Source organism: Bactrocera neohumeralis, chromosome 6, assembly GCF_024586455.1.
Source record: "Bactrocera neohumeralis isolate Rockhampton chromosome 6, APGP_CSIRO_Bneo_wtdbg2-racon-allhic-juicebox.fasta_v2, whole genome shotgun sequence".
Lineage (NCBI taxonomy): Eukaryota > Metazoa > Arthropoda > Insecta > Diptera > Tephritidae > Bactrocera > Bactrocera neohumeralis.
In genome coordinates, this window is record NC_065923.1 from 15,040,405 (window position 1) to 15,055,688 (window position 15,284).

The 15,284-nt window shown below is 32.4% G+C and overlaps 1 protein-coding gene across 12 annotated transcripts in view; it reads right to left on the reverse strand.

The window, feature by feature from the left end:
- Positions 1 to 12,614, reverse strand: part of LOC126762180 (chromosomal serine/threonine-protein kinase JIL-1) — a 37,155-nt gene extending 24,541 nt beyond the window's left edge. Inside the window, exons 1-4 of one of the 12 annotated variants that reach the window (XM_050478733.1) lie at positions 12,381 to 12,614; positions 11,794 to 12,073; positions 11,236 to 11,339; positions 9,880 to 11,026 (exon numbers count right to left, since the gene is read on the reverse strand). In XM_050478733.1, coding sequence (XP_050334690.1) covers positions 9,880 to 10,825 — 946 coding nt within the window. In that variant the 5' untranslated portion in view covers positions 10,826 to 11,026; positions 11,236 to 11,339; positions 11,794 to 12,073; positions 12,381 to 12,614. The other 11 variants (XM_050478732.1, XM_050478731.1, XM_050478725.1 and 8 more) reach the window with 11 other exon arrangements.
- Positions 12,615 to 15,284: the final 2,670 nt, after the last annotated feature.

Genomic DNA, 15,284 nt, shown 5'->3' on the forward strand with positions numbered 1-15,284 from the left:
CCACCTGCCATGGACGAGCGGGAGATTATCAGACAAATCACTTTGATGAAAGAAATATTTAAGAAGCCAACTGTCATGAAATGACACGGGAAAAGAAGCAGAAAATAATAAAGGCAAAAAGTGAGTGCTTAGAGAAGAAGAAGAGACGAAATACTGGAATATTATCTCCACATGCCTGTTACTGCTTATCTTCCCACCCAACGCCGCAAACAGTTGGAACCATTTATCATTTATGAGATAGAGCGACAGAGAAAAATAACAACTTCGAGAGAATTTGCAAGGTTTAGCAGAAATCTATGGCACTAGGTAATAAATGCATATAGATATTTGGAAGGACCGACTAAAGTTCGCTATGGCTTGGATTATTTTCGTTTGCAAGCCAAATGATTTAACATTAAATTTTACTAACTATTTAATAAAGGATGGTAAGGCCAACTTAATAAAAAAATTGTTTTAAAAATATATAAATTCATGAAAACACACTACCGTTAACTCAAAAGACAGTTCACTGTGATTTTTTGCCCTGATGACTTGTGGATACTAGTGACTTGTTGTTATGTAAAACATACAAATGCAAAAACAAATACATACATATGTGATAGCGCGAACAGTTGCTGCTCTTCGCGTGACTTTACTATTTATATGCATGCGAGTGTAAATATATTTCTGATTGTCTGCTGATTTTGCAACATGTGTGCAAACAGATGACTTTGAGTTGCATGCAAACATTCACATATATATATTTATGTAGTTTCACTATATGTAAAACAACAAAAATAACAAGTGAGTATATTTTGCGACGAGATTCACGTTGCCTTCTCAGGAGGATGGAGCAATGATATATACATGCATAGTTTCGGTGTTTTTGCAAAAAAAAAGATAATATTTATTTTTCTGATTCTCTCGCGAGCGATGCTAAAAACCATCGACCTTAATGGGTGGATCGCAGTTTATATTTAATCTTTTTGTTCTAAAATAAAGTGTTAAAAATTCGAAAAAGTATACTTTATTTTAGGGTTTCCACCGGTACCCGGAATATATACATACATACGTTTTCATTTAATATTTTGAAAGAAAACAGATTCCTATAACCGGATATGAAAAGGTTCCAATGACCAGACACGGACACTATTTTGGTAATCTACATACATATGCTACAGTTCTGTTAGCCAGACAAGAACCCTGTGACGGTGAGTGCCTGGTTAAGAGGAATTTCACTGATTTATAATGCAATTAAGATAATATATAACAGAAAACATATGTACTGCAAATCTTTATTTCAGAAATAATATATTTATGATAGAGTTACCACCTATCGAAAAAAACTCGCAATTATTACTAAATACGTCGGAAGGCCTTCCAAAAAAAAATTTCTTTTATTTTAAAATATTATATTCGAACATAGCAAGGAATAGAGTTGCCACATATCAAAAAAATAAACAAGTAAACATAATATGGCTTTCACCTATTATATTGCGTGATGTATTATTTCACGTTCAATATTCATATGATTGATCTTAACCTACTTCAAAATGTTGTTCAATTATATCACAAGCATAAAAAAAATCGTCTTTAATTAAAAAATTTGTTTTTTTTTCATAAAAACTTTTTATTTACTACTCTTCCATTATTATTTTCCGTGACACCACTCATTTCACTATAAAAAGTTTAATATTCTAAAAAATGAATACAAAAATTCATTAAAACCGGTATTTGAGGTTATAGCTGATCAAATCTTAAGCAAAGCTAATTAGGATTATACATATGTATACACAATAAAAAATTTTCCACTTTTAACCAAGGCGAAATATGTCGTAAAACTTCCAATATAAAAAAATTATTTTACTGTGACAAAATCGGCGCTCTCGCCTCTCTACGAAAAAGATGATTGTGGTGAATTAAAATGCGCATTGTTAGCGACCGCACAGACAGTGATTGGTGGCTAAATGAAACGATTGCTTGCGGTTATTGAACCGCATACATTTTTCTAAATATTGTTTATTGTCTGTATTTGTAAACACTTTCGAAGAACTGGATCGTACACAATAGCACACCCCATAGGACACAAATGAAACGACTTAGCACATTTCAAACAATTTAAGTCGATCCTGTTTTCTAATGTAATTTTTCGTATTCGTAAATAAATTATAAATTCAAAGATTTTAATAGCATGAGCTCGATAAAAGCCAGCATTCATTTCGAGCAATAAATCACATTGTCATATCAAATGAATTATATTAAAAGCACACGTAATATATTAAGTACAATGAAAGCCTTTCGGAAAAAAGTGATATGGATTTCCATAAAAGCATTGCACTCCATTTAGTCGCCGACACACTTCTTGTCTTATTTAAATTGCCAATTATTTACACTTAGAAAAAAAAATTAATCAAAATTATTTGCGGTGGCCTTGTCGAAGTTCATGCACTCGTTCACTTGCACGTTTGACTCTCTTTCTGTATATTGTTTTGACACACTCGCACATTTGGACGCTCTCGTCGTGTCATTGATACCGAATCTTTTAAATATTTCCTTTTTGTGGCTCATCCGCACGGGTTTATTCTAAAATATGTGGGTATTAATATGTGTGTGGGTGTATATTGAGGTATTTGAAGTGTGTATGTTTGTGCGTACATACATATATATTAAATATCCAAATATAGTCAATGAATCAGTTTTTACCGGATAAAGTTTTAATTTTATTTAATGTGTTGTGATAATCAACCAAACAATTTTGTTAAACGAAGTTCTATAAAAGATAAAATATAGTAAGATTTTGTTCATAATTTTAAAATTCTTAATTAATTCTTCAAAATCTATGTCGTCTTTCTCAAAGTAATCGCCTTTTTTAAATTTTCGAAACACTTGTTAAAGTCAATTTCCGGAACAGCCTTCAATGCGCGTAGCGATTCACGTGAAATGTCTTCAATTGACTCAAAAAGGTTTCCCCGGAGCGGTCGTTTGAGTTTGGTGAATAGCCAGAAGTCACACGGAGCTAAACTAGGCGAATACGAAAACTAAAAGTTGTCGGCCCATAATTCCAGCCTCTTTTAAGAATAGCTTCACATCTGTTTCCGGGTTGTAAGCATAGATCCAAGACTCATCGCCAGTAATAATACGTTTTATGACATCCTTTCATTTCTGTTAACATTTTTGTTATTTGATAAACATTATTTTATTTCATTTGAAATATTAATATGATTTTATTACCGACCGCTTTGTCACTTCTTAAACATCGGGAAACTGAGGTTACCGCGTTCGTACATTAGTGTTATAAGTAAGTACATATGACTCGATCATGGCTCAAATGAATCATTATTTGTATATTATTATACACTTAAGAGGGATAGTATAAGAAGAAAACGTCGTTATGCAGAGGCTCTATAAGGCATTTGGGTGAATAGTAAATGAACAGCGTAAACAGCCAAGCCAATTTAGCCAATGTTCGTCTGTATATTCGCACTGGTTTTGGAGATATCGATCTGAAATATTTTATGCGTCAATCATTCTCCACAAAAAATCTTGTTTCTTTATTAATAAAATTTAATTCCAATTTAAATAATAAAATTGTAATATAAATAAATTTTTGGGTTATTTGCAAAAAGTCGGTATACAAAAGTTGTAGACCTTTTCATTATTTACAACAAAAATATTTACTATAAAAAATTGTTAACTCAGTTGATTTAAGATCCCTAAACGTATACTAACGACTATTTATAAGGTTTTTATAGTTTTTGATACCTTCTTTAAATCGAATATCGTTTTACAATGATAAAAATCTCATAATGTAATGGTCAACCACTTGGAAGAGTGCTAGTTGAAAGATATCAGTATTTTATTTGAGAATTGATAATGAATAACTCAACCACAAACAAAACAACAATTTGTATTACAAATTTAGTAATATACATATGTACATGTATGTAAGTACTAGATAGAAATATGTTATCTCAGAGGCAAGGAACGCCTTATCAACTCACTATTTCAAGGTTAAAAAAATAAAAAGACACTTATTTAGTATAATCTATGATGCCTTTTTACTGCCGGTCGCGAGCAGCTAAGCATTAACAGCATTGCTTGAATATTTTCTAAACTAAAAATATTTGTACTCAAACTATACATATGCATGTATGTTTGTATTTAATGTACATAAACCACATTCACATGCATGCAAATATTTATCTACAAAGTTACCACATAAAATACAAAGAGTTGGATTGATAAGAGCAGCAAAACCCGCATTATGTACATATGTCTAAATCCACATATGTACATATTTACATACCATATCTATGCACACTGAAAAGATTATACATAGATATGTATGTATTGGTCTGCTAATGTACATAATGCCACCGTAGAAACAGTGCAACTGGTAAACAAAAACACCAAATTGGCTAAAAATAGAAGGAAATAAAAACCGAATGCAGAAATAGATTTAACCAAGGCATATAAACGTTTGTATATATGTATGTATGTATAAAAATATGCATTCGAAGATGTGTATGTCTATGAACTTATCGAAGAGTGTGAAGAAACAGATGCATGAGTGAGCTTAAAATATCATAAGATAATCTAGTGAGGAATCACAAACAAAGCAAAGTGTATACGAAATAAGAAGTTTACATACGTATCTACATATACCATATGTAAATATGTATAAGATAATAGACATGCGTGAGCGACACGATCACGGAAGAGAAAGTATACATGTATAGATATATAGATATAAGTATGTAAACTTGGTAAAGCATTTATCAAAATACCAAAACTTAAACGAGCCCCAATAGTTTTTTTGCTGTTTGCGTCAAATTTGGTAAGTATACGGATTTTTTAAATTCGGAATATACTTATATCCATATGTACATATGTTCTAGTTGCAACAAGATACGGAAAGCGGGAAAATAGAGGTTCAAATTAAACTTAAGGATTTCAGCGTATCCATTACATGATGTATAAGAAAAAGAACGGACGGTCTTCACAAGCTATGAATCGATTTTTGAAAAAGGAATTTTTAAGATATCAGTAGCAGTATACGAGTATGTTCGGAATTTCCAAAATATTGCGTACGATTTACGATGGAAATTTTAAAACATTTTCTATGAGAGATAAAATAACCCTTTTCACGATAGTAGGGTTAAAGTAAAGGGAAGGGATCCGGATTTTTATCCGGCCAAGAGTTATCAAATCGGCACTATTTCTCATAATTACTTCAGAAATGCCAGGATAAAGCAACCACAACATTATAATTATAATTTTTCTTTCAAAATTTCGAGCAAAAAGGGTTAAGGTGATATCAATGTCTAAATGAACAATGATTGAGATTTTTACACCCTGAACAGGGTATATTAAGTTTTCCACGAAGTTTGTAACACCCAGAAGGAGGCGTCGGAGACCCTATAAAATATATACATACATATATAAATGATCAGTATGTTGAGCTGAGTCGATTTAGCTATGTCCGTCTATCCGTCCGTCCGTCCGTCTGTATAAATACGAACTAATCCCTCAGTTTTTAAGATATCGTTTTGAAATTTTGCAAACGTCATTTCTCTTCAAGAAGCTGCTCATTTGTCGCAACTGCCGATATCGGACCACTATAACATATAGCTGCCATACAAACTGAACGATCGGAATCAAGTGGTTGTATGGAAAACTTTTGCATTTGACAAGATATATTCACGAAATTTGATATACATAGATTATTTTCTATGGCAACAATGTAATCTCCGAAGAAATTGTTCAGATCGGTTAACTATAGCATATAGCTGCCATACAAACTGAATGATCGGAATCAAATGTTGGCATGGGAAACTTCCTCATTTGACGATATATCTTCACGAAATTTGTTACGAGTTATTATTCATAAAAATAATGTTCATAATAATAATGGCTCACTACAGCGTACTATATAACTGCCATACAAACCGAATGACCGGAATTAAGGGCTTGTATGGCAAACTTTGGCATTTGAAGTGATATCTTCACGAAATTTTACATGAATTACTGCTTATGGTAATACTATAATCTCCGAAAAAATTGTTCAGATCGGATTACTATAGCATATAGCTTCCATACAAACTGAACACATAGTTACTAAATGAAATGCACCTGTGAAGGGTATATTAGCTTCGGTGCAGCCGAAGTTAACTTTTTTCTTGTTTAGTCACACCTAGTACATATCTATAGAGATATTTTCAAAATAGTATTACATATAGTTGCAAAAGCAATTAATCTTAGAGTAAGTGTTTGAAAACCATTGTGTGCGGAAATTCTCAATGCACCTCAATCTGTATATATGTATGTATGTATTCACACCAAATTTTCGTTTTTTTAAGTGACGAAATCTATTTTAGAAATATGAATGACGAGAATAGGGGAGCATAATATAAATATGTACATATAGTATACGTATACCTACATATATACGCAAGCTCGTATGTAGAGAGGAAAAGGTTGACAAATGAGGTGCCTTGATGAGTTGTTCAGAGCTGGTCTAATTTGGTTGCAGAGTGCTGTAGAAATATATCGTTTTCACGAAACGCGATCTCTTATACCCTTCATGCTATAAGAAACCCTTCACTTCACGGGGTATTACAGCGAAGTAGTCGAAGTTACCGTGTTTTCTTGTTTTAATTTCGAAATGTGTTAAAAAATTACCAAAAATCTAAGAAAAACATTAATTTATACATATGTAAGCACATACAATATTTGAATTTTTTTAGATAAAAAAAGAGAAAGTTCCATTAAGAAGCCTTAAAAAAAATTTGTTTCTACGCACATAGCCAGACATATACAAAAGAATATCTCTCATTAAAAATAGTGAAAATATTAGTTTGATTGCTTTAAACATAAAATAGGTCACGACACGAATTGGACGCGGTAACTTGTTCCAAATACGTTAGTATATATGTACATATGCATACATGCATAGATAACTTTGTGTACCATTTGCTATATGGCTTATACTTCCGAGTACATACTTAGAATGTAGGTGTGTATGTAATTACGTGTCTGCTTGAACGTGAGCAAACAAATAACAGAAATAGTACTCGAGCACACAACGTAGATAAATTGTTATGTATGTACATACATATGCATCTATGTACGTACATATGTATGTACATACGTCGATCGGTGGGTGTGTTGGGAAATTAGGTTAAGCACGTGGCGACGGTGAGAGTCGGAATCATATAGTAATGAAAATGAAAAGAAACGCCGCGGAATATGCAAAAATAATATTTGTATTGGCTGACGGGCAGGTGTGGCATTTGAGTGTGACGTCTACTGTTGCAAGCGATGACGTATTCATTATTTTGATATTACGACACACTTATCCTATGACGCACCTTACCATGTAGTATACAATGGACGCTCATATTAATTGGGAGTGCGAGTGGTATTTATGTATATCTTTATTGATGTGTCAACAGTGTGAATCATAGTATTTAGCTAAAATGCATGTTTGTGTATGAAATTACATACATACATACATACATATGTAGGGACAAATGTATTGGTTGTCAAGCGGATTTTTTTTCATTTTAGGTGTTGCTCAAGTTGCGGATTAGCATAAGCAAAAACACCTGTTGTTTTGCTTTTCTAAGCATGATTGATTTACTAAAAATTAAAGTACTTACATATACATACATATATGTATGTCTGTATATAATCAAATTAAAATATAAATTTTATTAAAACGGTTATATACACTTGCATGATTTTTTTTGAAGAGGCATTAAATTTAATAATTTAGTGTAATAATATAATCAACGTTTCATTCAAAATTTGGATTCCTTTAAACTCTAAGCCGGTCCGTTCGGGTTACGTAGACCCGACTCTCGTGGCTGTTTTTCATGGTGTTGTCTCGGACCTATTTTTTGAATAAAGAAAACTTGGTTTTCAGATCATGGTGTCGATATAATGGCTTGGCCAGCTCAATCACCAGATCTATAAATGGTTACAACCATTGTAATTAAAAGCGTAAAATTACTAATGCTACAGAATAAATTGGTAGGGCATAATAACTGAAAGGCAAAAAAGACGTAAGACAACAAAACGGATTTTATCCGCCTCAGAGCTGTTATTTTGATTGTTTAACCCAATTTAACCGGAAAATATTAGTAATATTTCATTTCCAGTAGTGCGGAAAAATCCAAAAATAAAAATATGCTATAGAATTATTGAAGAAGAGACTTATGTATGTATAAATTATTATTCATTATAATTTTTCCATAACATAATGAAAGTCAACCTTTTGACTAAATACATATCTATGTACGTACATAATGTAACACACTACTACATTCACACCACTGTATTATTTAAGTGCCCCTCTTGAAATATGTTTTGTCAAGCGACATTGGCATACTCGTGCAACTAACATCCGAATTGCAATGCAAAATTGCATTAAATATGTCAAGGTTACAAGCATGTGCTCCACTTTTGCAATGCTTAGCATATATGTATGTACATACTTACATATGTAAAAGCCGACAACAACACCGCCCGCCTACATAAAAGTGAACAATAGCCAAAAGCAGTCAACATTAAAGCGAGCAACGCACTGACAAACTCGCTACATACCACTTTATACTGCAACTAGATAGCATAAAATGCTACTTCTACTAACGACAACAACAACAATGTACTGTACATACAAACATATGTACTATGTTGATCATAGTTAGCACATACGAATACATAACCTACCATACATTCACAAGTGTATACATATGTACATATATAGATACACAGATAGAGACAAAAACTAAATTCGTTAGAAAATTCTCTATATAACCGAAATAAGATACATTTTGAACGTGGTTTTTAGGGATTTTAATCAGTTGGTTAGTTGAAAGCTTTCAGAATATTGTAAAATCGCTTGAAGGGTGAATAGGACGAGCCTTAACTGGTACTGCAACGATTTTCTATAATAATGAATTGTACATATTTGAGTTAACTTTCCGCCGGGGTACTATATTTTGAAAATAAATATGTACATACATATGTATGTAAGTATTTTTCAATGCCAATGAACACACACGCATCGATAAGAAATCTGTTAGAATGCTCCACAAACTTAAGTGTGTACGTAACATCGAATACGTTCAGACTTGCGTATGCAAGTACATAAATAACTACGTAAATGTAAATACATACAAAGAAATACCGCACGTGACATTGCTTGTTGAAACAGGTTAAAAAAAAATTACATGAAAAAAGAAAAAAAAATGGATAAACAAAATACCACCTGGAAAAGAAATTATTATTATCACTACACTACTAAATAGTTGTTAATTTTTTGTTTAAATTATTTTGATTGTTTTTGCTTTGTCAATCCCAGAACTTCAAAACTTTCCATAATTGGTATCACGTAAAAGTCACTTTTTAAGATAATGTAATTTAAAATTATTTTCTAAATTTTTGTTTGAGTATGTACTACGTGAATATATAAAAATATCTATATATAAGTTGTTTCGTCGTACATACATACATATGGATATGCTGCATTGTCGTTTTTTAATTGCTACATAGACGTGATGACATTAAAATCGCCTTGTGCCACTTAAATACGCCAGCTGCCCGATGCTGACGGCCTATGCGCTTAATTCGCAGAAAATCAAGTGCAAAATTAAAACGAAATATAAAAAAATTCTAACAAATCCATAAATTCGTTAAGTTTTTATAAAAAGAGACGCACTATATATTGCTTAACTTGTATGTACATATGATCACAATTGCTTAATTTTTTAACATATTCTAATTTAATATATCAGCAAACACATCTAATATTTTAGATATCTACCCCCCGACTTCATATCAAATTTGTTAATTACATGATAAACTAAGTAATATGTATACGTAAAATGTACTTACATTTGGTGTGGACTTGTGTAACTTCTTCAATTTCACGTTGCATACGTTCTAATTCCGCATTGTTGTTACCGTTAGCGAGTTCGGCTTTGCGATTGCTTTCCCTATTTTTACTTGACACCTGACCACTGCTACTTGCACCATTGACGCTCATTTGCTGTTGTTGCTGTTGGTGGTGTTGTTGTTCATATTTGTATTTGTTCTGAATGTGCTGTTGTTGTGAATGGGAGGCAGCCAACTGACTATTACTGTTACTGCTACTACTGCCACTAACAATAAGTGTTGGCATTCCACTACTGGCGCCCCCACCATTAGCTTTTCTATTAGCCTTGTCATCGTTATCGCTATCACTGCTGTCGGGCACTTCGATAGTCTCGGCCACTGGTAATGCATTCATCTTTGCAGTAAGTTGCACATAGTAATTATTTTTATTATTATTAATATTATTATTATTGTTGTTACTAGCTGTTGTCTTTTTATTTGACGTCGAGCTACTGACTTGTTGATGTTGCGATTGTTGTTGTTGTTGTTGAGGCATTTGAGGTTGTGCATAACGTTTGCTCGCATTGTTATTGTTATTGATGTAGTATTGGTTGCGTTGATCTTGTTTGTTATTAGTTGTAATTGCACCCTGTCTTGTGTACTTGCTTTGGCTATGTATAGTCATATGAGCGCCAACTGGCAGCGTTGTGGAATTCGCAGTACCCATGTTTACTTTCTGACGCTTGCTTCGTCCACCATTCATGTGCTGCTCGGCAGAAGATTGACGGGTACGCTTGCCACCACCACCACTACCAGTGAAATGTGTATCATCCGTACTCTGTTCATAGAAACCGCTTTCGTGCTCAGCTTGTCGTCGTGTGCCCATCTTTTTAACAGTGGCACTGGCGGTTAAATTCAGGGCTTTGGTACTGCTACCGCCAGTATTGTTGGTATAATAACGACTCATTACGCCAAACACCTTGTAAAATATGCGGTTGTAATGTGTTTGTTTACTTGTATATTGGAAAGATCAGTTTTTGAGTTTTGTATAAATTGTTCTGAATTTGTGGTTAAAGTTTTTATGAATTTAATTTTTCAATTGTGACATTTAATCGTGTTCAACTTTTTGACAGTCGATGGTTATTTTCCAAATGGCAAGCTAGTCGCACTAAAAATATGTATGTACATAAAATCTTCCACGATTGATTTAATTCACAACGAACTTATAAATGTTGGGGAAAATAAAGAGAATCATGTTTCAGTTTTCGATGATAAAAAGATTTTTTGGTAATATTCAAAAGAAGAAAATACGGTGGGAGGGGTATTACGCTAGCGCGTTGAAATGTTTTTAATAGTTACGGTCAACTTGACGCGTACCTTTGCAAGGCAAATACTGCATTAGTTGCCACTGATTTTATAAAAGTATTTGTTGTTGTTAGCACTTTTGCAGTTGTTCCCATTTTTTCAAAACTTCCAGTAATCTGTAAAGAACAATTTAAATAGAGTATAATATGAAGAAATACTTCGATATGTGAATTTTATATACATCTGCCTACATTGTTTATCACATTATTTAACAACTTTGTAAAACATTTAGCTTATTTTACTGAATACTGTTGGAGATTCTTAAATTAAATAAAAATTTCAGCGTTCTAAATTTCAATAGTTTTATGAAATATATAAACATTTTATTTAATAGTGTTTGTCTGCTTGATAATCCGATTATTCGGTTTAAATGCCATACAAAAAGGTAATCAGAGAAGATTGTTTCCAATTGGGGAAGACGTGTCACTTTCTTGTCATTACAAACTCTCTCACTACTTCTTTCGAACTTTTATCAACACAAAACACACATCCAAGCATATATATGCATATAAGCACAAGTGACAACTCCACCCACAGTGTAATTATCCAGCTGCTGTTATTAAAACTCACCTATAATTATTTGAGAAGTTAATCCATACATTCATACTCGCAGTATCAATATTTAGAATTTAGCAAAGATACTTGCTTTTCTTGCCGCTTCTTGCGACTTAACTTTAAGTCCGGGGCACCGATTTTTCACAAAACTAAAGGCTATAAAATATAAATATTCATTTTCACGAAAAGTACATTTATTTAATTATCTCAATAACTTTAATTGCAAGCTACACGCGCCTATTTTGCGCTTTGTCGCTTTCGTCAGATGGCAGCCGTTTGCAAGCGAATTCACCACCTTACCACACACAAAGAAATTAACACCACGCCATTCCAACACATATGCAATATTTTCAAAGCATGGGAGAGTTGTCAAAATGGTGATGACAGCGCAAAAGAGAATAAAAAATAGCAATAAAAAATTAAAAAATGAAAATTTCACTTTATATATTTTTCACTTCGAACTGCACTTCAGTTTAGCTTTTATCAGCCTAAACATTTTTACTTCTTAAACTTGAAATATTTATTATTTTAATATTTAATCCCTTCAAGGAATTTTAAAGCTTTAATTTTACCCAAGCCTTCGTTTATTTTCTTACACTCACTTGCATTATCTATGCACCAAATACGATTTCACCGAACACGAATTCCGACCTTTGCTCAGTAACAAATTTGGCAAACCATGTTTACGCACACGCGATTGAGCTTTTTCGTTAAAGAATATTAAATTAATCTATTTGTTAACAAATTTCCCGATTTTCTTTAAAATTTACACTAACGAAGATGTACGAACTAGACGACGTGACATCCACTCCGACACACTGCGTAGTTATTTTTAAAATGCCTAATGCCTTTTCACCTCACATTCGCTTACTTCTTCGTTGCACACCAACTTCGAATGTCAGCCGAAGCACTGTCAACATATATTCTTTTTCAATGACATTTATCATTTCATTATTTATTTTGCTTCCGGTTAAAAATGTGATCAGCTGATTTTGACAATGAATTACTACAGTAAGCCCCAAAATAGTATTATATGAGTAGTATTATATGTTACAAATTTAGTAACGTACACTCTGACTAATTAATAACAAAAAAGTAATAATAATTGAAAGAATGTTAAATAGGAACCAAAAGCTAAGGAAGTAAATTTAGTTATCTTTTTAACGATAGGTCTGTAGTTATTTTAATTTTCTGACGCCGTATGGTCTATAAATTTTTTTCCAAATTAAATTTTTAGTATTATGTAAACCAAGTAATAGTAAAACCAACAAAACAAATTGTCTTTGAACTTTTCAAAGTTATAATAATTTTTCATTTACCCATTATTTTTTTCTATTCAATATTATTTAATATATTTCTATGTAAATGTGTTAGTATAGATGCATTATTTCTTCAAGAGCTTTTCGTTTCAAATCTGGCACGACACAGTCATCGGCGGCATAGCCTACAGGTAGTAGCAAGAGCAGCTTTTCGTTTTCCGGTCTAGCGAGCAACTTACGGAGGACAAATCCGCAATTCAAGGGAGTAGTAACCAATGAATTCAAACCAGCCGACTGTAATGCGCATAGTAAAATCCCTGTGGCTATTGCTACCGACATCTCATTGTGGTAATGTTGTTTACGCTCGCCATTTGGTAAATAACCATATATTTGCTTGAAAACCAAAATTAAGTAAGGTGCGGAATTCGTTTTGGATCGCCAGAAATAGTCACTGTTACCCCATTAAATGGAACATGTTTCTCTACTTTTAGTGCTGGCACATAGCTGTTAGGGGTAGTGTCATCATGTGCCCTTTTATTTCCTTTGCTATTAAAATCAGCTGAAATTTTCAAATAAGTTTTAATAAGCGATTTATTTTATTATAAGAACATGTTTACCACCCGCATATTCTTCGCCGTCCAACAATGTTTTCCTGTGTTTACTAAATTTATATATTTTCGTATACCTTTGCAATTTACTTATATAGCGCACAAAATTTACAAAAGCTATTACTAATAGCGCGGCCAAGGCAATTTTCCAATTTTTTACCAACCACGAGTTTAAAAACAACGAACTCAATTCCATTTTTCTAATAAGAGCGCGATCTTTACTGTTCACTTGTCCAGTAAATTTCTATTCTAACTTCAAGTAATTCAGCTTAACTACAAACGATTTTCAGAGTTAACACAACCTATTTTGCAAGTATTACTTGTTAATCTAAGTACATTACTAATGCGCTGTAGAGACATACATATTTACATTTTGATACGATTTTTCAAGAGTGTTTATTTAAAAGTAATTACAAGATTATTTGCATACATTTGCAAGAAACAATGTACATATAAGCACTTGGCTGCTGAATAGAGAAATTAATTACAACATTTTTTATTGTGTTATAAAAATTCGTAAAAATTATTCACAAATTGAAGCAATTTATTTTTGTGATAATAGTAATATATGATATACATATAATGATAATAATATAAAACATTAATTTAGGCGAAGAAATATAATCATTTCGTTATTTGGCACACTAACACATGTAACTTAATATTCTAAATCATACAAACAAATAAATATCATTTTGTGTATATAAAGTTTTACGTAATTGTTATGCTTAAATTATTAACTTATAAATAATGTTAGTATCCCAATAGTATTATAATTTCTTTTTATCTTTTTACAGCACATTAAACTCTTTTATAAAAATTTTTCTTTATATGAAACAACCGTCTGCACTTACTTAAAGTCAACCATTATTTTAGCTTTTTTTGGTGAACTTCACGTAGGACATCCAAAATTTTCCATTTAGCTTCAAAGAAAATTTCATCTGAGACATCTTGAAGATCAATTTTTACCATTTCACACAGACTATCCAATTGTTTCGTGTGATTCAATGTTCGTTTAGGCGTATTCTGATTTTCAGCTGCATTGTCTGGATTGGTATCGTTGTTGCAAAGTGATGGTTGATGTGAGCGAGCCTATAATATTCGAAAAAATATGACTAAATTCAAATCTTCAAAAATAAGAAATATTTACCTCGGTAATTTGAGGTTCATCGGGTGTAAAAACAGAAAAAAACTGCGGACAATCTTTTACATCCTCCTCAAGATCGTTATCGACTGTCACAGGGGTTTCATTTATTATGGTCGCTTCTTTACGTTGCGGTGTGAAGCATTTATGACGGTTCAAGTTTGACGTTGAGTTGCCTTTATATATGTATAGGCGCAAACATTTGCGGCAACATACAAAACCATCTAAAATGCTTCCATCCTCTTTTTTTATTTGCGCGAAAACATTCCAGGTTTTGCTTTTACCTTTACGTTTCTCTGACAGTTCATAAACACCATCCTCAATTTTCTGCAAAACACTATCTCGATAATCCATTGATATGCGTTTCTGTGACAGTTCATAAACACCGTCGTCAATTTTCTGCAAAATACTCTCTCGATCCATTGAAATACGTATGTATATTGCTAGTTTTATACGTACAAACGAGCACGCATATATTTTACAAATAAACTTAAA